Here is a 23,996-nt window from a genome sequence, read left to right as displayed (position 1 = left end):
GGCTCGTTTTTGGATTTTTTGTAGAGATGGGGTTTTGCCATGTTGGTCAGGCTGCTCTTGAACTCCTGACCTCAGGTGATCCACCTGCCTTGGCTTCCCAAAGTGCTAGAATTACAGATGTGAGCCACTGCACACAGCCTCCAGGCTTCAATCTTATGACAGACACCCTGATTTCTCCTAAAAAGCCATCCTGCCAGAGGATGTTAAACTCGGACCCTGCTCCAGGTCACAATCCCTCAGTGCCACTCCCAGGGAATCCCAGGGGACACCCAGGCAGCAAACCCCAGAATAACCCCAGGGAGCAACCAGAGAGGAGCACCCCTGGTAACACCCACAGACCTCTGAGCTAATTGGTCCCAGGTTGCCCTCAGACTCCAGCTTTTCCTCCAGATCTTCTCAAGCAGTAACCCCTCAGGTAACATCCAGATACTGTCACCCCAATGCTCCAAACAAACACTAAACTGCTGAGCGCGGTGGCTCACGCCTGTAATCCCAGCACTTTGGGAGGCCGAGGTGGGCAGATCACGAGGTCAGGAGATCGAGACCATCCTGGCCAACACGGTGAAACCCTGTCTCTACTAAAAATACAAAAAAAAATTTAGCTGAGCGTAGTGGCAGGTGCCTGTAATCCCAGCTACTTGGGAGGCTGAGGCAGGAGAATTGCTTGAACCTGGGAGCTGGAGGTTTCAGGGAGCCAAGATCACACCACTGCACTCCAGCCTGGGCAACAGAGCAAAACTCTGTCTCAAAAAAAAAAAAAAAAAAAAAAAAAATCTGCTTCCCAAGCTGTATACAAGGTGGGCAAAAATTTTAAAAATTAAAAAAATTAAAAATAAAGAAAAGGGCCGGGCATGGTGGCTCACGCCTGTAATCCAAGCACTTTGAAGGCCAAGGCGGGCAGGGCAGATCACCTGAGGTAGGGAGTTCAAGACCAGCCTGACCAACATGGTGAAACTCTGTCTTTTTTTTAAAAAAAAATAATAATAATAAAGAAAAGGAAAGAAAAGAAAAAGGAAAACTCCCAGGTAGTGCCCCCCCCAGGTTGCATGGGGACAACACCTTCTATGATTTCTTCCAGCAGCAACTCCAAGGCTGGCATGCCCTGCCCCAGAGTCCTCAAGGTGAAAGTCACCTGGGTTATACCCAGAGACAACTGCCTCCTGCATCCCTCAAAGTCATTCCTGAGCCCTGCCCTTCACCTATGTCCGGGCCCTAAACCCCCCTCCAGAGTACGCCTGGACAGTAGGTTGCCCCTTCTAGATGACCTCCAGGTGTGACACCCCCATGTCACCTCCAGTCCCTGCCCACCAGGTTCTACCTGTAACACTGATTGTCCCTCCAAGCCCTGCTCTGTTTCCCCAGGGTACACCCAGATGCTGACCCACCGGAGTTCAGACGGCACCTACCACACCTCCAAGGGGAACCCAGGAAGCACCTGGTGAGGATGACTGTGTCTCTCCTGCCACTGCCACCCTCAAAGCCCAAGGGGCCAGCCTGGGGCCTGATGTCCCAAGAGCATCCACGCTGCAGAGTCTTGGGGTCTTGGGGTGTCCAGTGCATGGGCCTGGGGCATTCTGCACTGGCAGACCTGGGCAGCGGGGAATGGCAGGGGTCCACCTGGGAGGGGATGTATGGCCCATGGTGCAGACTCCCCTGTCCCAGAGTCCCCTTAGCTGCCGTTCACAGGTGTCACCCTCGCTCTCTCCCGACAGGCTTACCAACTATGTGTTCCGCGTCTTTGCCCTGGCCTACCCTACGATGACGACCAGCGTGCTTGACCTGCCCTCTCTCTGTGCCATGGCCAACTGGATCATCAACGACAGGCAGGCGGAGGACGGGCACTTCCTGGAGAAGGGCCCTGTGGTCATGACGTCCATGCAGGTGGCCACAGCCCTCCCTGCCCCGGCCATTCAAACCCATCCGCAGGGCTCTGTGCACTAAGAGGGGGATTTCAGGCTCCCAATCTATTCTTGGGCAGATGAGAACAGGAAAGAGCTGACGCTCAGCGCCAAGGATCACACCCGCCCTGGTCTGAACCACCTCGTGCTCTGTTAGAATGTGGGTGAGGCTGGGTACATCTGGGAACCCGTCTCTTCCTCATCCCCACATCAAGCAGTGGCCTGCCCTGGCCCTCCTCCCTTGGAGACTGTGTCCTCCCCAGCTTGCACACCCATCTCCACCAAGAGTCCCTTTACACCAGCATCCAGAGAAGCCTTTCAAACGCAGTCTGGCAGGTCTCTCCCCTGCTCAAACACCTGCTGTGGCTCACAGCTACCTTTATCTGTATCTCCTCCTAGGCCTCACCTCAGCACTCCCTGCTCACTATGCACACTTAACCATTCATGGGCTCTTCCAACTCCCCCAAAAAGGGCTTTTGCTGTCCTCTCTGCATGCAGCAGGCCAAATTATTATTATTATTAATTATTTTGAGAAAGAGTTCCACTCTGTCACCCAGACTGCAATGCAGTGGCATGATCTCAACTCACTGCAACCTCCACCTCCCAGGTTCAAGTGATTCTTATGCCTTGGCCACCCGAATAGCTGAGATTACAGGCATGTGCCACTGCGCCCAGCTAATTTTTACATTTTTGTTTTAGTAGACATGGGTTTTCGTCTTGTTGTCCAGGCTGGTCTCAAACTCCTGGCCACAAGTGATCTGCCTGCCTCGGCCTCCCAAAGTTCTGGCATTACAGACATGAGCCACAGTGTCCAGCCTATTATTATAATTTTTAGAGACAGGATCTTGTTCTGTCACCCAGGCTGGAATGCAGTGGTACAATCATAGCTCACTACAGCCTCAAACTTCTGAGCTCAAGAGATCCTCCTGCCTCAGCCCCCTCAGCGGTTGGGAATACAGGTGTACACCACCATTCCTGGCTAATTTTTTTTTTTTTTTTTGAGATGGAGTCTCGATCTTTTGCCCAGGCTGGAGTGGTGGGATCTCAGCTCACTGCAGCTTCTGCCTCCCAGGTTCAAGCGATTTTCCTGCCTCAGCCTCCTGAGTAGCTGGGACTACAGGGGCCCACCACCACACCTGCTAATTTTTGTAGTTTTAGTAGAGACAGGGTTTCATCATGTTGGCCAGGCTGGTCTCAAACTCCTGACCTCAGGTGATCCACACGCCTCAGCCTCCCAAAGTGCTGTGATTACAGGCGTGAGCCATCACCCCCGGCCCTGACATGACCTTCTTATAAGGACACTCATCATTAGACAGGGTCTACTCTAATCCAGTATGACCTCTTCTTAATTTTAATCACATCCTCAAAGACCTGATTTCCAAATAAGATCACATCTTGAGGTCCTGCGTGAACATGAATTTTGGGGGACACTATTCAAGTCCAGACAGGAGGTGAGGGTGGAAGCTGGGCTACGAAGGAGATGTGTGAACCCTGAGTTGGCCATTTCCTAGAAATGGGAAGTCTTTGCCACTCTGACCCTGTTTTCTCATCAGGAAAATGGGACTGCTGCCAGAATGCTCTGAGATGGTTTACGGAGCTCAGCCTCTCGAGTTGATAGCTTTTTGTTTGTTTCTTTGTTTTGTTTTGTTTTTAGAGATGGGGTTTTACCATGTTGGTCGGGCTGGTCTCAAACTCCCGACTTCAGGTGATCCGCCCGTCTCGGCCTCCCAAACTGCTGGGATTACAAGCATGAGCCACCACGCCCGGCCTTGTTTTGTTTTTGAGACAGAGTTTCTCTCTGTCATCCAGCCTAGAGTGCAATGGCACGATCTCGGCTCACTGCAACTTCCACCTCCCAGGTTCAAGCAATTCTCTTGCCTCAGCCTCCCCAGCAACTGGGCTTACAGGCACCCACCATCATGACCAGCTTATTTTTATATTTTTGTAGGGACAGGGTTTCACCATGTTGTTCAGGCTGGTCTCAAACTCCTGACCTCAGGTGATCCTACTGCTGCGGCCTCCCAAATGCTGGGATTGCAGATGTGAGCCACCACGCCCAGCTGATGGCTTTTGTTAGTAGGGCAGACCCCAGGGAGGGAAACCCCTCCTCTCTGTCTTCATCCCACCTCCACCATTATCCAGCCCAGAGCTGGGTACCTGGAAGCTTCTCAGGGTCAGACAGGAGAGGCTGAGGAAGGCATCTCCAAGATGCTGAGGGGATCACATGGGGGACTCTGCATCATCCACAGGGTGGCTACCAAGGCTCCGAGGCGAACATATCCCTCACAGCTCTTGTCATGATAGCCCTGGATGAGGGAAAGGAGTTGTGCAGCCAGGAGATACCGGTATGATCCCGGAGAGGAGGGCAGGATCTGTGGGGTCCACCAGTCCCAGCACCTGTAAAGCTCTTCCACTGTCACCTCCCTCTGGGTCCCTCTAACTCCCAGACTTCTTTCCTCTGATGATCTCCCTCTGGCCTCCTCCCTCTGACCCTCTAGAATTTGATGACCAGCATCGAGCGAGCCCGTGGCTTCCTGGAGAGAAAACTCCCCAACATTCAGACAACATTTGCCATAGCCACAGTATCCTACGCACTGGCCCTCGCCAACAGCCCCCGGGCCAACGACCGCCTGGACAGCTTTGCCAGCCATGGTGAGTGTGGGCACTTCTTAGTCAACTTCAGTCATGGGGTAGGGAGAGGGTGATCTCAAACCCAGCAAGGTGTCACTCGTCACTTAGTGTTTCCTGAGCATCCACTGTGTGTCAACTCTTGAGCTCAGACCCTGTGAGACCAAGGTAAGCAACACTGATACAGTCCCTGCCCTCAACGGTCCTACAGTCCTTGGAAGAGACAATCAGAAGACAGACAGGTCACTATATAATTCCAAACTGAATCTAGGAGCAGTGGCTAATGCTTGTAATACCAGAACTTTGGGAGGACGAGGCAGTAGGATCACCTGAGGTCAGGACTTCGAGACCAGCCTAGTCAACATGGTGAAACCCCGTCTCTACTAAAAATATAAAAATTAGCCAGGCGTGGTGGCAGTTGCCTGTAATCCCAGCTATTCAGGAGGCTGAGGCAGGAGAATCACTTCAACCTAAGAGGCAGAGGTTGCAGTGAGCTGAGATTGCACCACTGCACTCCAGCCTGGATGACAGAAGGAGATTCTGTCTCAAAATAATGATGACAAGGCCAGGCGTGGTGGCTCATGCCTGTAATCCCAGCACTTTGGGAGGCCGAGGCGGGTGGATCATGAGGTCAAGAGATCAAGACCATCCTGGTCAACATGGTGAAACCCCGTCTCTACTGAAAATACAAAAATTAGCTGGGCATGGTGGCGCGTGCCTGTAATCCCAGCTACTCAGGAGGCTGAGGCAGGAGAATTGCCTGAACCCAGGAGGCGGAGGTTGCGGTGAGCTGAGATCGCACCATTGCACTCCAGCCTGGGTAACAAGAGCGAAACTCCGTCTCAAAAAAATAATAATAAAATAAAATAATAATAATAATGACAATAATAATAATTCCAAACTGAGACAAGCACTGAGATAATAACACACAAGGCGGGTAGGAGAGATAGCAACGGGAGGGGAGTACAGACTGGGGGGCCGAGATGAAAGACGGAAAGACATACCTGCTAGGTGTGGTGGCTCATGTCTGTAATCCCAGCCACTTGGGAGGCTGAGACAGGAGGATTGCTTGAGGCCAGGAGTTTGTGACCAAACTGGGCAACATAGTGAGACCCCATCTCTAAAAAAAAAATGTTTGTGATTAGCTGGCTGTGGTGGCATGCACCTGTAGTCCCAGCTACTAGGGAGGCTGAGGCAGGAGGATCACTTGAATCCAGAAGGTCAAGGCTGCGGTGAGCTGTGATCACCCCACTGCACTCAAGCCTGGGCAACAGAGCAAGACTCTGTCTCTATATAAAAATAAAAAAGGCTGGGCATGGTGGCTCATGCCTGTAATCCCTGCACTTTGGGAGGTCGAGGCGGGCGGCTCACAAGGTCAGGAGTTCGAGACCAACATGGTGAAACCCCATCTCTACTAAAAGTATAAAAATTAGCCAGGCATAGTGGTGCGTGCCTGTAATCCCAGCTACTCAGGAGGCTGAGGCAGGAGAATCACTTGAACTTGGGAGGTAGAGGTTGCAACGAGCTGAGATCTCGCCACTCTACTCCAGCCTCAGTGACAGAGTGAGACTGTCTCAAAAAAACCTTTTTTTTAAGGTACACCTTCATGAAAGACCATGGACATTCCAAGCAAAGGGAACAGCACAAGCAAACACCCTGAGGTGGAAAGAGTGCTTGGTGTTGTCAAGGATGGAGAGGGTTTTCTTTGTTTTGTTTTGTTTTTGAATTTGGTTTTTTTGAGACAGTGTCTCTCGCTCTGTCACCCAGGCTAGAGTGCAATGGCATGATCTCGGTTCACTGCAACCTCCACCTCCGGAGTTCAAGCAATTCTCCTGCCTCAGCCTCCCGAGTAACTGGGACTACAGGCACCCACCACCACACCCAGCTAACTTCTGTATTTTTAGCAGAGATGGGGTTTCACCATATTGGCCAGGATGGTCTCAAACTCCTGACTCTATGATCTGCCTGCCTCAGCCTCCCAAAGTGCTGAGATTACAGGTCTGAGCCACCGAGCCCAGCAGGATGGAGAGGTCATAAAACCTTCCCCTGGTTGATTCTACCTCATCCCCAAGGGTCCATATCCCATCTGCTACATTCCACAAGTCAAGGAAAGTGGAGCTAGGTAAATTTGCTTGCAGTGGGACTGGAGGGACCTAAAGGAACTTTTACTTTTCTTTTTTTTGTATGTGTGTGACAGAGTCTCACTCTTGTCACCCAGGCTGGAGTGCAATGGCATGATCTTGGCTCACTGCAACCTCCACCTCCCGGGTTCAAGCGATTCTCCTGCCTCAACCTCCTGAGTAGCTGGGATTATAGGTGCTCACCACCACGCCCAACTAATTTTTTTGTATTTTTAGTAGAGACTGGGTTTCACCATGTTGGCCAGGCTGGTCTGGAACTCCTGACCTCAGGTGATCTGCCTGCCTCGACCTCCCAGAGTTCTGGGATTATAAGCATGAGTCACCACGCCCAGCTAGGAACTTTTTTTTTTTTTTAAACTCAATTTCCGCATTGGTAAATAGAGTCCCATCTCCCAGGGTCGTTCTGAAAATTGAATGTCCACATTTCATCAGCAAAGAGCTTCACATAAAGTAGGTGATCAGGGCTGGGCACGGTGGCTCATGCCTGTAATCCCAACACTTTGAGAGGTCAAAGTGAGAGAATGGCTTGAGGCCAGGAGTTCGAAACCAGCCTGGACAACATAATGAGAACCACCCCCACCCCCCACCCCCTACAAAAATAAAAATAAAGTAGGTGATCAATAAGATGACAGAAGAGAAAACTGGGCCAGATGGCACAAGAAGAGAGCGGGTTAAGGTGGGCAGGCCCAGCTCTGGGTGACAAGCCGGGTGTCCCTATTTCTAGACAAAACCCACTGGCCAGTAGATGAGCAGAAGCTGGGCCCCCTGTACACGGTTGAGGCCACGGCCTATGCGCTCATGCAGAAGCTAGAGCTTGGCCGGCGCAATGAGACACACGCCATCGCCAAGTGGCTACTAGAGAAGCGGGAGCTTGGAGGAGGCTTCGGGTCCACCCAGGTGATGGGGACCCCCGGGAGATGAGGGCCGGGGTCGCTAGCCAAGGTGCTGACGCGCCCAGCCCAAGGGGGCAGTTGGGGGGGCTGTCCTTGGTCCTGACGCGCCGCCCAATGGCTTCTCGGGTGCTGTCTGTGGTGCTGATCCACGTACCCTCCCCGCCCCCCCACCCCATTCCAACACCCAGACCACGGTGGTGGCCCTTGAAGCTCTGACCCGCTTCCGCGAAGATGTTCCCTTCGAGGGCGTCCAGGATCTCCATGTCCAGATCAGTGCCCCCAAGAGAGCTTTGAATGTGAATTGGCAGATTGATGACAACAATGCCTATCAGCAGCGGTCCGCAAAGGTATGGCACTGAGGGGCAGGCCAGAGTCCACGCAGAGGTGGCATTGGAGATGAGGCCAAACATCATGTCCCTGCCGATCTCCCTCCTCAAGATGATATCATAAGCGTTGGAAATGTGGCTATACTGTCAATGTATTGATTCATTTATTCCACCAACATTTCCTGAGCATCTACTATGTACCAATGAATCTCCTAGGCATTGGGGTTATGTTATGAAAGATCCGTGGTCCATGCTCTTATGGAATGTACGATCTAGAAGGAAATGGGCCTGGTGCGGTGGCTTATGTCTGATACCAGTACTTTCAGAGGCCGAGGTGGGTGGATCACCTGAGGTCAGAAGTTCGAGACCACTCTGGTCAACATAGTGAAACTCCGTGTCTACTAAAAATACAAAAATTAACCGGACATGGGCATGCCTGCAATTCCAGCTACTTGGGAGGCTGAGGCAGGAGAATCGCTTGAACCCAGGAGGCGGAGGTTGCAGTGACCTGAAGTCACCTGCGAGTGAGACTTCATCTCAAAATAAAAATAAATAAATAAAAAGAAATGACACCTTGGGCAACATAGCGAGACCCCATCTCTACGAAAAAAGAAGAGAAGTAAAACAACCAGTCTGAGGTCATGCATTGTGTAGTGGATGTCCTGGACAAATAGTTGTCAAGATGGAGAAAGCAGAGGGAAAGGAAGACTGCTCCTCCTCCTCCTCCCCCTCCTCCATCTCCCCTCCTCCTCCTCCTTCTCCTCCTCCTTCTTCTTGAGACAGAGTCTCACTCACCCACCCAGGCTGGAGTGCAGTGGCACAATCTTGGCTCACCGCAGCCTCCACCCTCCTGGGTTCAAGCAGTTCTCCTGTGTCAACCTCCCCAGTAGCTGGGATTACAGGCATGTACCACCATGCCTGGCTATGTTTTGTATTTTTAGTAGAGATGGGGTTTCACCATGGTGGCCAAGCTGGTCTTGAACTCCTGGCCTCATGTGATCCACCTGCCTTGGCTTCCCAAAGTTCTGGGATTACAGGCATGAACCACTGTTCCCGGCCGAGGAAAAGTGTTTCTGACATAGGGAACAGCATAGAGTGGAGACCCAGAGCCAGTCAGGCACAGGAGTGGTCAGAAGGGAGAACAGCAGATAAAGCAGGCTGTCAGGAGGCTTTCAGGCTAGCATGGCTCAGCAGTGAGAGCTGCGCGGCCATGGGAAGAATTAGGACTTTATCCTATAGGCAGTGAGATTTGAGTGACTGGCTGTGATTTTTTTTTTAATTTCTTTCTTTCTTTCTTTCTTTCTTTTTTTTTTTTGTTGTTGTTTTTGTTTTTTAGAGACAGGGTCCCACTCTGTTGCCCAGGCTAGAGTACAGTGGCACAAACATAGCTCATAGCAGCCTCAAATTCCTGGGCTCAAGCAATCCTCCTGCCTTAGCCTCCTGAGTAGCTGGGACTACAGACATGCACCACCTTGCCCGACTCAATTTTTAGTGGTTTTTTTTTTTTTTTTTTTTTTTTTTTGTAGCGAAGTCTAGCTAAATTGCCCAGGCATATTTTGAACTCCTGGGCTCAAGCAATCCTCCCCACTTGGCCTCCTGCATTGCTGGGATTACAGACGTGAGCCACTACGTTTGGCTTGGCTGTGAATTTTTAAAATTTTATTCTGGCTGATGTAAGAAGGATGCAGTGAGGAAAACAAGAGTGGCTGCAGATGAAGATAGAGATTAGATTGGTGGTTGCCAGAGGATAGGAAGTGTAGGCAGAAAGGGAGGGAGGAAAAGAAGTTGATTAATGGATGCAAACATATGGTTAGATAGAAGAAATAAGACCGAGCATTTGAAAGATTAGTAGGGTGACTGTAGTTTACAATAATCTACTGCGTATTTCAAAATAGCTGGAAGAAAAGAATTAGAATGATTTTAGCATAAAGACAAGACAAATATTTAAGGTGATGGATATCTGAGGTACACTGATCTGATCTTTACACATTATATGAATGAGTTTCATTATCACACGTGCCTTGAAACTATGTACATCCATTATGCATCAATTTTTTTTTTTTTGAGATGGAGTTTCACTCTGTTGCCCAGGCTGGAGTGCAATGGCACAGGCTCAGCTCACTGCAGCCTCCACCTTCTGGGGTCAAGTGATTCTCCTGCCTCAGCCTCCTAAGTAGCTAGGATTTACAGGCACCTGCCACCACACCCAGCTAATATTTGTATATTTTAGTAGAGACAGGGTTTCATCATTTTGGCCAGGCTGCTTGAACTCCTGACCTCAAGTGATCCACCCACCTCGGCCTCCCAAAGTGCTGGGATTATAGGCATGAGCCACTGCACCTGGCCCATTATGCATCAATTTGAAAAGGCAAAGAAAAATAGAGAGGTGCAGAGATGTCAGTGAGAAGGGGCTCATGGGAGCTCCATGCACAGGGAACCTTGGAAATGCTACAAAGAGAACAGATTCCAGGGATGCACATTAGGACACAGCCTGAGCTGAGGTGGCTGGATCACCTGAGGTTGGGAGTTCGAGACCAGGCTGGCCAACATGGTAAAATGCTGGCTCTACTAAAAATACCAAAATTAGCTGGGCGTGGTGGCACATGCCTGTAATCCCAACTACTCAGGAGGCTGAGGCAGGAGAATTGCTTAAACCTGGGAGGCAGAGGCTGCAGTGAGCTGGGATTGCGCCACTGCGCTCCAGCCTGGATGACAAGGCGAGAGTCTTGTCTCAAAAAAAAAAAAGGCTGGGCGCAGTGACTCACACCTGTAATCCCAACACTTTTGGAAGTCCGAGGTGGGTGGATCACTTGAGGCCAGGAGTTCAAGACCAGTCTGGGCAACATAGTTAGATCCTGTCTCTACAGAAAAATACAAAAAAAAATTAGCCAGATGTGGTGGCATACGCCTGTAGTCCCAGCTACTTGGGAGGCCAAGACAGGAGGATTGCTTGAGCTCAGAAGGCAGAGGCTGCAGTGAGCTGAGATCGCACCACTGCACTCCAGCCTAGGCTACAGACTGAGACCCAGTGTCAAAAAGAAAAAAAAAATAGGCTAAATGAGCAGTTCCAGTCGATCTATGAGAGTGTAGACACCACAAATGCTTTCTGAAGAGGGAAAAGAAAAACCATCTGCATGTAGAGAGATGGAAAATGAATCACCAGGCCCCAGGTTAGGGAATAACCGAGGTCCCTGGTGCCTGTTCAGGCTCCACATCCCCCTGCACTTGACCCTCACTTTGCTGCCTCCTCCGGCCTTAAATCTTCCTCTTTGCTCTTTTCAGTTCCTTGCCCAGGACGATCTAGAGATCAAAGCCAGTGGCAGTGGGAGAGGCACCATCTCGGTAGGTCTTGTATTCTACCATGTCGGTTTGTTCCGGCTGCTACAACGAAATAGACTGGGTGGTTTATAAACAATAGAAATTGACCCAGCATGTGGCTCATGCCTGCAATTCCAGCATTTTGGGAGGCCCAGGTGGGAGAATCGCTTGAGCCCAGGAGTTCAAGACCCACTGGGGCAACAGAGTGAGACTCTGTCTCTACAGTAAGTGGAAAAATTAGCTGGGCTTGGTGGCACGTGTCTATAGTCACAGCTACTCAAGAGGCTGAGGTGGGAGGGACGCTTGAGCCCAGGAGGTGGTAGCTGCAGTGAGTCGTGATTAAGACCTTGCATTTTACCCTGGATAACAGAGTGAAACTCTATAAGGAAGGAAGGAAGGAAGAAAGAAAGGGAGGGAGGGAAGAAAGAAAGATATGAAAGAAGGAAGGAAAAAAGAAAGAAAAGGAAAAAGAGAGAAAGGAAAGAAAAGAAAAAAAGAAAAAAGAAGAGGCCGAGTGCAGTGGCTCAAGCCTGTAACCCAGCACTTTGGGAGGCCAAGGTGGGCAGATCACCTGAGGTCAGGAGTTCAAGACCAGCCTGACCAACATGGAGAAACCCCGTCTCTAGTAAAAAATACAAAATTAGCTGGGCGTAGTAGTGGATTGTAATTCCAGCTACTCAGGAGGCTGAGACAGGAGAATCGCTTGAACCCAAGAGACAGAGGTTGCAGTGAACTGAGATTGTGACATTGCACTCCAGTCTGGGCAACAAGAGTGAAACTCAGTCAAAGAAAGAAAGAGAGAAAAGAAAAAAATAAAAATAAAAACAAAGAAAAAAGTTTAAAAGAGAGAGGGAGGGAGGGAGGGAGGAAGGAAGGAAGGAAGGAAGGAAGGAGGGAAGGAAGGAAGGAAGGAAAAAAAAAGAAATATTTATTGCTCACAGTTCTCAAGGCAAGGAAGTTCAAGATCAAGACACGGTACACTCTCTGTTTCATAGATGGTGACTTCTTGCTATGTCCTCACATGATAGAAGGGGCCAGGAAGGCCAGGCAAGGTGGCTCGTGTCTATAACCCTAGCAGTTTGTGAGACCCAGACGGGAGGATCATTTAAGGCCAGGAGTGCAAGACCAGCCTGGGCAACATAGTGAGTCCTTGTCTCTACAAAAATAAAAATTAAAAATTAGCCAGGTGTGTTGGCATGTGCTTGTAATCCCAGCTACTCAGGAGGCTGAGGTGGGAGGATTGGTTGACCCCAGGAGATCGAGGCTACAGTGAGCTGTAATTGTACCACTGCACTCCAGCCTGGGCAACACAGCAAGACCCTGGAAGCTTTTTGGGGTTGCTTTTACAAGAGCCCTAATCCCATGCAGGAGAACATCACCCTTGTGATGTAATCACTCCCCAAAGACCCTATTTCCAAATACCATCACATTGGTGATTAGGTTTCAGCATGTGAACCTGAGGAGACACAAACATTCAGCTCATAGCCCCCTATCTTGAGATTTTTTTTTTTTTTTTTTTTTAAGACGGAGTCTCACTCTGTCCCCTAGGCTGGAGTGCAGTGGCACGATCTCGGCTCACTGCAGCCTCCATCTCCCAGATTCAAGGTACTCTCCTGCCTCAGCCTCCTGAGTAGCTGGGACTACAGTGTGTCATCATGCCCAGCTTTTTGTATTTTTATTGGAGACGGGGTTTCACCGTGTTAGCCAGGATGGTCTCGGTCTCCTGACCTCATGATCCGCCCACCTCGGCCTCCCAAAGTGCTGGGATTACAGGTGTGAGCCACAGCACCCGGCCCCATCTTGAGATTCTTAGCTGGAGCCCAGGGCTTCCCTAATTGATGGGGCTTACAGGCAAGCCCTAGATTCCACAACAAGATCAAAATCATCAATAATTTTAGCTATCATTTAGGGCACTGCTATTTGCTAGGTATCAAGCTACGGACACCTCAAAGCTACCTAGGAAGTTGGTAAGTTCATTCTACAGCTGGAGAGACAGAATCAGAATGGCCTTCATTTGTTCTAAATCAAGAGCCAGGACAGGTAGAGGACCAGCTGTCCTGGGACCCCTCTGCCCCTCCCACCATGCTGAGTCCCTCAGCAGACGTCCCCTTGCTTGTCTCTCCCAAGGGAAGATTTTCCCTCCAGCATGCCTCCCAAGGCCCAGAAGATAACTCCACCCTTCCTCCAAAATCTCAGCCAGTGATTGGGACCCAGGGAGGTCTAATTCTTCTTTATTGTTTTATTTTGACTATCATTCGTTAAGCACATTTATTGCTGGATAGAGTCATTTAACAATTTTTTTTTTTCTTGAGACCGAGTCTTGTTCTGTTGCCCAGGCTGAAGTGCAGTGGCATGATCGCAGCTCACTGCAACCTCTGCTTCCCGGGTTCAAGTGATTCTCCTGCTTCAGCCCCCCAAGTAGCTGGGACTACAGGCACATGCCACCATGCCCAGCTAATTTTTGTATTCTTAGTAGAGATGAGGTTTTACCATGTTGTCCAGGCTGGTCTTGAACTCTTCACCTCAAGTGATCCGCCCACTTCAGCCTCCCAAAGTGCTGGGATTTACAGGCATGAGCCACTGTGCCTGGCCCATTCAACAAATATTTAGTGAGCATTTACTGTGTGCTGGGTCATTTATCAGTCCCAGGAGGATAGACACGAACAACAACAAAAAATCCTGGCTGGGCATAGTGATTTACTCCTGTAATCCCAGCACTTTGGGAGGCTGAGGCAGGTGGATCACTTGAGATCAGGAGTTCGAGACCAGCCTGGCCAACATGGTGAAACCCCGTCTCTACTGAAAATGCCAAAAAAATTAGCCAGGCACGGTGGCAGGCACCTGTAATCCCAGCTACTTGGCAGGCTGAGGCAGGAGAACTGCTTGAACCCAGGAGATGGAGAGCTAGACTCCAGACAGTGCTGTGGCCACTGCACCTAGGAATTGACAGGGGATATTCTTGCAGTAAATTCCCCACATGGCCAGAGACCTGGGAAGTCAAAGATTGGAGTGCGGGGCAAAGGCAGTGGGTGGGGAAGGGCTCTGACAGCCCCCTTTCCGGTCCGGCAGATCCTGACCACGTACCACAAGTCCCCAGTGTCCTGGGAAGACAACTGCAACCTGTACCAACTGAATGCGACTCTCCGCAGTGTTCCAGAAGGTGAGCTTGGACCCAGGAATGACTAATCCTTGTCCTTCGTTATTTTTTTTTTTTGGTCTTTGGGGTTTTTTTTGAGATGGAGTCTTGCTCTGTCGCCCGGGCTGGAGTGCAGCGGTATGATCTTAGCTCACTGCAACCTCTGCCTCCTGAGTTCAAGAGATTCCTGTGCCTCAGCCTCACGAGTAGCTGGGACTACAGGTGCTGCCAGCATGCCCGGTTAATTTTTATATTTTTAGTAGAGATGGGGTTTCACCATGTTGGCCAGGCTGGTCTCAAACTCCTGACCTCAAGTGATCCACCTGCCTCAGCCTCCCAAAGTGCTGGGATTACAGGTGTGAGCCACTGCACCCAGCCTATTATTTTATTTGACTATCATTCATTAAGCACATTTATCATGTAATGCAGTCATTCAACAAATATTTAGTGAGGACGGGCACGGTGGCTCATGCCTGTAATCCCAGCACTTTGGGAAGCTAAGGCAGGATGATCACTTGAGCACAGGAGTTCCAGACCAGCCTGGGGAACACAGCAAGACCCAACCTCTAAAAAAAAATAATTAGCCAGATGTGGTAGTGCACCCCTGTAGTCCCAACACTTTGGGAGGCCAAGGCAGGGGTGTCACTTGAGGACAGGAGTCTGAGACCAGCCTGGGCAACCTAGCAAGACCCCATCTCTGCAAAAAAAATTAAGTTAGCTGGGTGTGGTGGTGTGCACCTGTAGTCCCAGCTGCGGAGGGGTGAGGCAGGAGGATTGCATGAGCCCAGGAGTTAGAGGCTGCAGTGAGCTATGATCACCACACTGCACTCCAGCTCAGGTGATAGAGTAATACCCTGTCTCTAATCGATTTTGAATAGAAACAACACTTCAGTGAGCACTCACTGTGTTTTGGGTCATTTATGAGCCCCGGCAACACAGGCATGAACAGGAAAAATATTCCTTTTTTTCCAAGAAGCCATATTCTAGTGGGGAGAGACAAACAACAGATAAATTGTAACATATTATACTCACACTATTATTTATTTATGACCCAAATAAATAAATCTAGGCTGGGCACCATGGCTCACACCTGTAATCCCAGCACTTTTCGAGGGCAGGGCAGGAGGGTCACTTAAGGCCAAGAGTTCAAAACCAGCCTGGGCAACACAGCAAGATCCCATCTCTATAAAAAAAATTGTTACCCATGCATGGTGGTGGGGACCTGTAGTCTTATCTACTCAGAAGGCTGAGGCAGGAGGACTGCAGGCCAGAAGGTTGAGGCTGCAGTGAGCTATGATTGCACCACTGCACTTCAGTCTGAACCACAGAGTGAGACCGTGTCTGTAAGAAATACGAATAAATACATGTATATTAAAAACAATCAGGCCGGGCACAGTGGCTCACGCCTGTCATCCCAGCACTTTGGGAGGCCAAGGCAGGCGGATCATGAGGTCAGGAGATTGAGACCATCCTGGCTAACATGGTGAAACCCTGTCTCTACTAAAAATACGAAATATTAGTTGGGCATGGTGGCGCGTGCCTCTAATCCCAGCTACTCAAGAGGCTGAGGCAGGAGAATTGCCTGAACCCAGGAGGCGGAGGCTGCGGTGAGCCGAGATTGAGCCATTGCACTCCAGCCTGGGTAACAAGAGTGAAACTCCATCTCAAAAAAAAAAAAATTAGGCAGGTATGGTGTGCGCCTGTAGTCCCAGCTACTCAGAAAGCTCAGGCAGGAGGAACGCTTGAACCCAGGAAGCAGAGGTTGCAGTGAGCCAGTTACGCCACTGCACTCCAGCCTGGGTGTCGGAGTAAGACCCCATCTCAAAAAAAAAAAAAAAAAAAAATCAGTATATAGCATAATAGCAGGTGATAACAAGTGCGTAAAAAATAAAGTAGAAAGGCCAGGCACAGTGGCTCACAGCTGTAATCCCAGCACTTTGAGAGGCTGAAGCAGGTAGATCACCTGAGGTCAGGAGTTCAAGATCAGCCTGATCAACATAGTGAAATGCCATCTCTATTAAAGATACATAAATTAGCTGGGCATAGTGCCTGGATCCTGTAATCCCAGCTACTCGGGAGGCTGAGGCAGGGGAATCACTTGAACCCGGGAGTTGGAGGTTGCAGTGATCTGAGATGGTGCCATTTCACTCCAGCCTTGGCAACAGAGCAGGACTCCATCATAAATAAATAAATAAAGTAGTTGCTTATAGTTTTTACTGGAGACAGTGAAAAGAAAGAGAATAAATAAAGTAGGAAAAGGTGATGCAGGCTTTGGGATGATCCGGGAAAAGCCCTCTGAGGATATGGCATATGAGCTAAGAAAGAAGGGACAGAGTCAGCCATGAAGGATCTGAGGGAAGAGCATTCCAGGCAGACAGAACAGCAGGTGCAAAGGCCCCGGGGCAGAAATGAGCTCATCATGTTTGAGAAATAATGAGGAGGACTGTGTAGCTACAGGAGGAGCAAGGGTAGAGTTTTAGAAGAAGAAGTTGGAAAGCTGACCGGGGAAGATGGTGTAGGGACTTGTTAGCCACAGCGAGGACTTTGGCTTTTGTTCTGAGTAAGGTGGGAGCCATAGAAGGTTCCGAACAGAGAAGGAACGTGACCTACCACAGGTTTGCACAGGCTTCCTCTGATCTGACCACTCTGGGGGAAATAGACTGTAGAGGGTGAGAGTGGGAGCCAGATGACCAGGAAGGAGGTGATTGCACTGGTCCTGCGGGACATGGTGGAGGCCGGGCCAGATTAGGGGCTCTGGAGATTATCAGAAACAGTGGGCTGGGAAGTGGCTCATGCCTGTTATTCCAATACTTTAGGAGATGGAGGCAGGAGTATCGCTTGAGCTTAGGAGTTCAAAACCAGCCTGGGTAACATAGGGAGACCCCATCTCTACAAAAAAATTAGCTGGACCTGGTGGTACGTGCCTGTGGTCCCAGCTACTCAAGAAGTGAGGTGGGAGGATCGCTTGAGCCCAGGAGGTTGAGGCTGCAGTGAGTCATGACTGCACCATTGCACTCTAGCCTGGGCAACAGAGTGAGACCCTCTCTTAAAGGAAAAAACAAAAAGAAAACAAAAAACAGAAATAGTTGGATTCCCCAGTTCCCAGTCTGGGGCACCAGCAAGGAGAGGGGACTATTGGGAGCTCACTGTGCAAGTAAGGAGAACAAGCCTCACCAGTCCCATGTTTAGGGACTAAACATGACCCAGGCTGCGGTTTTTGCCAGATTTCTTAATAATAATAGTTACAAAGCACTGATAGGCACCATGCAGGGGGCTTTACTTATATTAACTCATTTAATCCTCATAACAACCCTGTTGGGTTGGGAATGTTATGATCCCCCCTTACAGATGAGTAAACTGAAGCACAGAGAAGTTCAGCAACTTGCTTAAGTCACACAGCAGAGTCAGGATTTGAACCCAAGAAGCTGGCTCCAGAGACTGCACTTGATCACTGTGCTCCCCAGCCTCTAAAATGCTGCCTTCTCTCTGCAGAAAATAAAAAGGGACAGGAGACTTTTCGGCTCCGGATGGAAACAAGGTCAGGGCACGAGGATCTTGGACTGGGCGGGAGGAGGGTCTCACTTTCTGCTACCCAGATTCCTTATCGGCCCTCCCTGTGTGCTGAGTGGATGGTGGAAACCAGCCAAGCTTGCTTCTCCGTGCCTGTTCCCCATTGTGTCCCTGCCTCCTGCCATGTTTGCATGTCCTCAGATGACATGCTCTGTGACTCAGATGCCCGGAGCTGGTTCCAAGCCCTGAAGCTCTCCCCTGTGGTTCTCATCTTTTTCAGGCACCCCAGCCCCTACCCTAGTCCTGCCCTGTCCCATACCTCCCTTGCCCAGGTCTGCTTCAAATACAAATATTATTGGGCACCTACTGTGTGCCAGGCCCTGTTCTTGGAGCTAGGGACCCAGCTATGAGCAAGGCAGCCTCTCCTTGCCCTGGCGAAGCCCACAGTCTATCAAGAGAGACAGACAATCATCAAATAATCACACAGAACCAGTATGAAATGGCAACTATGATTTTCATGTGGCAAAGGAGAGGTTTACAGAGTCATGGGAAGCAAATCAGAGAATGATCTGGGCCCGGCACGGTGGCTCATGCTGTAATCCCAGCACTTTGGGAAGCCGAGAGGATCACTTGAGCCCAGGAGTTTGAGGCCCGCCTGGGCAACATAGCAAGACCCCACCTCTAAAAAAGAAAAAGTTCAAAAATTAGCTAGGCATGGTGGTGCATGCCTATAGTCCCAGAGACTCACAAGGCTGAGACAGGAGGATCGCTTGAGCCCAGGAAGCTGAGGCTGCAGTGAGCCATGATTGAGCCACTGCACTCCAGCCTGGGTGACCCTGTCTCAAAAAGAAGAACGAATGATCTGGTGTGCTTGGGGTGTAGGTTGGGGAAGGCTTCCCAGAGGGGGTGATGCATCAGCTAAGATGGAAAACATGAGGGGTGTTTCAGGATGAAAAGGCGGAAGTGAGGTTTCCAGGTCGGGTGAACAGCATGTGCAAAGGTCTGGTGGCAGGAGAGGGAACAAGGCTAACAGTGATCAAACGAAGGCTGAGGTGGGAGGAGGTGACGTGAAAGGGTGTCAGGACTGAGGGAAGGCCTTCGGTCATTGAAGCAAGGCGGCGACATAGTCAGATCTCTGCTTGCTAGAGCTCTGTTGTGCGTGGCAAAGGGGACATGGGGAGACCTGAGAGGAGGCTACTGCACTAGACCGAGCAAGGGATGGTAGCAGTGGGGAGGACAGTGGAGAGAGATTGGGGCTGTGAACTCCCAGGTTCCAGGATGATCGAGAGGCCACGATGACCATCATGGAGGTCTCCCTGCTCACCGGCTTCTACCCCAACCAGGATGATCTCAAACAGGTAATGCAGACCCCACCTGCCTGCTTCCTGAGTAACATTCCCATACTTCCCACGTGGGTGCGGGGCAGTGTTTACTGAAGGCAGGACTCCGGGGTCATAATGCCCCAGTGTCACTTCTGGTTCACTCCCTGCGTGGCCTCAACCAAATCTTTTTCCTGCTGGGGCCTCAGTTTCCCCAAGAGTGGGGTTGATTGGACAAAGGTGGAGCTCCAGGGCTGGGGGCCTTGGAGGCTGTCAGCACCCTCCAGTGTCTGCCCTCTGCCCCAGCTCACGAGTGATGTGGAGAGGTACGCCTTTCAGTATGAAACCAAGACAAGTACCAGCGACAGCACCGTTGTCCTCTACCTGGAGAAGGTGAGGAAGGCCGGGTGTCCTCCACCAGAGGCGTGTGGGCACCCCGGGGGCTGGAGAACCCAAGGTCAGACCCCTGGGAGGGTTTTGCAGGGAGCCAGATGCGAGACTCCATCTCAAAAAAAATAAAACTAAAATGACCAGGCCAGGTGCAGTGGCTCACACCTGTAATCCCAGCATTCTGGAATTCTGAGGTTAGCTCCTCTGGTTGCAATTCCTAGGATTAAGGCCACAAGGTCATGGCCAATGCCAACAGCCAAGGCCTCGTGGTCAGTGCCACAAGGTCAGTGCCCCACGGTCAGTGGCCCTGGTCGGCTCAGACAAGACTCTGCTCTCTCCAGCTCTCCCATGAGAAAAACACAGTGCTGGGCTTTCGGGTTCACAGGATGCTGCAGGCGGAGTTCCTGCAGGCCGCCCTGATCACCATCTACGACTACTACGAGCCTTGTAAGGAGGGGCCCCGCGCAGGGGGAGGAGGCCTGCAAACGACAGGGCCAGAAGCCAGGGGATGAGAGACTGGGCTTGCCAAAAGGGGCGGGGCCTGGGTGGGCATAAAGGGCGTGGCCTTCTGGGATTGACGCGGGTGGGCGGGGCCAGGAAGGAGATGGGGCAAAGTTGAAGGGGGACTGGGCATGGCCTGCAGGGAATGGGTGGGGAAGGGGCAGGCTCTTTTGAGTGGGCGTGGCCTGTTGATGGAGGTGGCTGGTCACGGCCCTTCAAAGTGAGGTTTGCAGCAGGCAGGGCCAGGAAGAGGGGAAGGTCCGGGAGGACCTGGAGGGCACAGCTCAGGGACAAAGAGGGGCAGGAGGGAGCCTGGACCCGGCCCTTTGGAGGATGGGGAGGGCAAGGCCAGGGCCCTGAGGGGAGAGGTGGACACTGAACCCCCAGGAACTCTGGCCCAACGACCCCTCCCCCAACCCCTGCACCCTCCACCCACAGCCCGGAGGTGCAGCACTTTCTACAACCTGCCCACAGAGCAGTCTTCCCTGCAAAAGATCTGCCACAAAGACGTCTGCAGATGTGCAGAGGGTGAGATGTACCGAGAGTGAGCTTCATGCCACCAGGCTGGGGCTGTCAGGTTGTGGGGGGAGGGTAGATCCAGGACCCCTTCAAGCCTCCTCCTGGCTGTAGTCTGCTCTGAATTTAGACAGAAAGAGACAAAGCCAAAGAGAGACAGAAACAAGGCACAGAGAGACAAAGATTGTCACACACACGCGTGCACTGCCAAAGATCAAATGACAGGGAGACAGAAAGACACAAAGAGACGAAGAAGGGAGAAATAGACAAGAAAGTGACCAAAGGCTGGGCGCGGTGGCTCACGCCTGTAATCCCAGCACTCTGGGAGCCCAAGCCAGGGGGATCACGAGGTTAAGAGATCGAGACCATCCTGGCCAACATAGTGAAACCCCGTCTCTACTAAAAATATAAAAATTAGCTGGGTGTGGTAGTGAGCACCTGTACTTTCAGCTACTCCAGAGGCTGAGGCAGGAGAATCGCTTGAACCTGGGAGGCAGAGGTTGCAGTGAGCCGAGATCACACCATCGCACTCCAGCCTGGCAACAGAGCGAGACTCCATCTCAAAAAAAATAAAACTAAAATGACCAGGCCAGGTGCAGTGGCTCACACCTGTAATCCCAGCATTCTGGAAGGCTGAGGCGGGCAAATCATGAGGCTGATAGATCAAGACCATCCTGGCCAACATGGTGAAACCCTGTCTTTACTAACAATACAAAAATGAGCTGAGCGTGGTGGCACACACCTGTAGTCCCAGCTACTCAGGAGACTGAGGAACAAGAATCGCTTGAATCTGGGAAGTGGAGATTGCAGTGAACTCAGATCACACCACTGCACTCAAGCCTAGGTGACAGAGTGAGACTCTGTCTAGAAAAATAAATAAATTGGCAAGTATGATGGCTCACATACCTGTCATCCCAACACCTTGGGAGGCCGAGATGAGAGGATTGCTTCAGCTCAAGAGTTTAAGACCAACCTGGCTAACATAGAGAGACTCTTTTTTTTTTTTTTTTTTTTGAGACTGAGTCTCGCTCTGTCACCAGGCTGGAGTGCAGTGAGATGATCTTGGCTCACTGCAACCTCTGCCTCCCTGGTTGAAGTGATTCCCTACCTCAGTCTGCCAAGTAGCTGGAACTACAGGCACATGCCACCATGCCCAGCTAATTTTTGTATTTTTAGTAGAGACGGGGTTTCACCATGTTGGCCAGGATGGTTTCAATCTCTTGACCTTGTGATCTGCCTGCCTCAGCCTCCCAAAGTGCTGGGATTACAGGTGTGAGCCACCCCACCCGGCCCCCATCTCTTTAAAAATAATAATAAAAAGAAAGAAAAAGAAAAAAAAAGAAGGAACAAAGGAAGGAAGGAAAAAGCAAATAGAGAGAGAGAGCCCCACAGACTAGAAAGGCCAGATCCAGAGACCCAAGTGTCCCGGGCCTGGGGGCTGAAAGGAGGGAGAGCGAGGGGGGCGAATAGGAGGAAGTCCCCTGTCCCAGTGCAGCCAGAGCAGCCGCCCGCCTGACCCTGCAGGACAGTGCCCATCCCTGCGGAAGCCCAGTGTCCAACTGAGGCAGGAGGAGCTCCAGATAGCAGCATGTGAGACAGGCGTGGATTTTGGTGAGTGTGGGGAGCGGCAGGGGACAGGCAGAGCCCACCTGCAGGCCAGACACCAACATGACACCCTCCTGCCCTCCCCTTTCCGCAGTATACAAGGCAAAGCTGGAATCTGTGGAGGTCTCTGCCTCCAACCCTTATGTCTATTACAACATGCAGCTTGAAGACATCATTAAGAGTGGTATGTCCCGGGTAACAAAGGAGTAATCCAGGGTGGAGTCATGCTGGAGGTCCGCCCTGGGGGTCCCAGTGTGTGGGAGGGTCCAACCTCTGCATGCACACACACTGGGTTTTCTCCAGGCACGGACCCTGCCACACCTCTCAGCATGAAGAAATTTGTCTCCCACACCACCTGCCATGACTCCCTGGGGTTGCAAGAACAGGAATCGTACCTCATCATGGGCCAGACATCAGACCTGTGGAGAATCAAATCTGGGTATGTGAGGGGCTCCACCTGTCCTGCGGACTCAGGACTGATCTCTCTTCCCTACCCTCAACCCAGCTTTCAGTTCCACAATTTTTGCTGGACCTACCACAAGAGATCTCAGATTTCAGGGTGGCCCTGAATGGAGGTACAAGTTGTGCACTGCACAACTCCAGGAAGTACCATTCATACAGTGCAACCTCCATCTCACTGCAACCTCCATCTCTGGGTTCAAGTGGTTCTCCTGCCTCAGTCTCCCAAGTAACTGGGATTACAGGCGTATGCCATCACTCCTGGCTAATTTTTGTACTTTTAGTAGAGATAGGTTTTCATCATGTTGTCCAGGCTGGTCTCAAACTCCTGGCCTCAAGTGATCTGCCCATCTCAGCCTCCCAAAATGCTGGGGTTACAGTCATGAGCCACCACACTCAGCCAGGGAAGCATTTTCTAATTCCCAGTGATTTAGGCTAAGAGGCTGGAAGACCAGAGAGGGCCCTAGGGTGTGGACCCTGCAGGCTAAGGCTCTGGGAGGCTGTTAGACAGCGCAGGGCAGGGAGGTCCCCGTGTCTCCAGGGCACCAGGCTCTCCTCAGCTGTTTGCTGTCTCTGGCCCACAGTTACAGCTACGTCCTGGGAAGGGAGACGTTCCTCATGCTTTGGCCAGCAGACAGAGATGCCAGCAAGGAAGAATGGCGGGGCCAACTGGAGGAATTTTCAGAATATATGCGCACCCACGGCTGTGAGTCCTGAGCCTCTTCTGCTCTCAGGAAAGTGTCACCAGGTAGCTCTGGGCCACTGGGTTTAACCGCAAATAAAGAGCACAGGATGTCACACACAAACCCTGGACACTTGTCGCTGTTTCAGCTTTCACCAGGGGACCTGAACAGCATGCCCCAGCATGGCGGGGACCCGTCTCCTGTCTCCTCCCTTTCTTGCTCTATTCTAATCACACTGGCCTCCCTTGCATCCTTCCAACACCCACCTCAGCAGGGAGATGATTCCCAGTGCTGGGCTTCTGCACCCACTATTCCTCACCCAGGCGCACCCCTCCCCCAAAGTCGGCTTGGCTTGAACCGTTCCTTTGTGTGGGTTCTGTTTAAATGTCACCTCTGGCCGGGCATGGTGGCACACGCCTGTAATCCCAGCACTTTGGGAGCCTGAGGTGGGTGGATCACTTGAAGTCAGGAGTTCAAGACCACCTTGGCCAACATGGTGAAACACCGTCTCTACTAAAAATACAAACATTAGCTGGGCATGGTGGCACACGCTGTAATCTTAGCTACTCAGGAGGCTGAGGAAAGAGAATCACTTGAATCTGGGAGGTGGTGGTTCCAGTGAGCCAAGATCGTCCCACTGTACTCCAGCCTGGGCGACAGAGCAAGACTAAGT

At 51.1% G+C, this 23,996-nt stretch overlaps 1 protein-coding gene across 4 annotated transcripts in view; it reads left to right on the top strand.

The window, feature by feature from the left end:
- Window positions 1-23,639, top strand: part of LOC105706210 (complement C3) — a 39,329-nt gene extending 15,690 nt beyond the window's left edge. For 2 of the 4 annotated variants that reach the window (XM_064381887.1, XM_064381886.1), the window contains exons 25-41: window positions 1,363-1,438; window positions 1,713-1,881; window positions 4,148-4,243; window positions 4,397-4,550; window positions 7,392-7,564; window positions 7,749-7,907; window positions 11,169-11,228; window positions 14,274-14,364; window positions 17,833-17,878; window positions 19,121-19,208; window positions 19,476-19,562; window positions 19,901-20,006; window positions 20,499-20,588; window positions 22,101-22,187; window positions 22,276-22,365; window positions 22,485-22,620; window positions 23,225-23,639. In XM_064381887.1, the coding sequence (XP_064237957.1) occupies window positions 1,363-1,438; window positions 1,713-1,881; window positions 4,148-4,243; window positions 4,397-4,550; window positions 7,392-7,564; window positions 7,749-7,907; window positions 11,169-11,228; window positions 14,274-14,364; window positions 17,833-17,878; window positions 19,121-19,208; window positions 19,476-19,562; window positions 19,901-20,006; window positions 20,499-20,588; window positions 22,101-22,187; window positions 22,276-22,365; window positions 22,485-22,620; window positions 23,225-23,357 (1,841 nt within the window). In that variant the 3' untranslated portion in view covers window positions 23,358-23,639. Of the gene's footprint in view, window positions 1-1,362; window positions 1,439-1,712; window positions 1,882-4,147; window positions 4,244-4,396; window positions 4,604-7,391; window positions 7,565-7,748; window positions 7,908-11,168; window positions 11,229-14,273; window positions 14,365-17,832; window positions 17,879-19,120; window positions 19,209-19,475; window positions 19,563-19,900; window positions 20,007-20,498; window positions 20,589-22,100; window positions 22,188-22,275; window positions 22,366-22,484; window positions 22,621-23,224 lie in introns of those variants that run through there. The other 2 variants (XM_064381888.1, XM_012436429.3) reach the window with 2 other exon arrangements.
- The last annotated feature ends 357 nt before the right edge of the window (window positions 23,640-23,996 follow it).

The sequence above is a fragment of the Aotus nancymaae genome, unplaced genomic scaffold (genome assembly GCF_030222135.1).
Source record: "Aotus nancymaae isolate 86718 unplaced genomic scaffold, 86718_ANA_hifiasm-v0.15.2.pri h1tg000028l, whole genome shotgun sequence".
In the NCBI taxonomy this organism is placed as follows: Eukaryota; Metazoa; Chordata; class Mammalia; order Primates; family Aotidae; genus Aotus; species Aotus nancymaae.
Note: the sequence above shows the minus strand (reverse complement) of the source record. Positions and strands in the feature narration are given on the sequence as shown.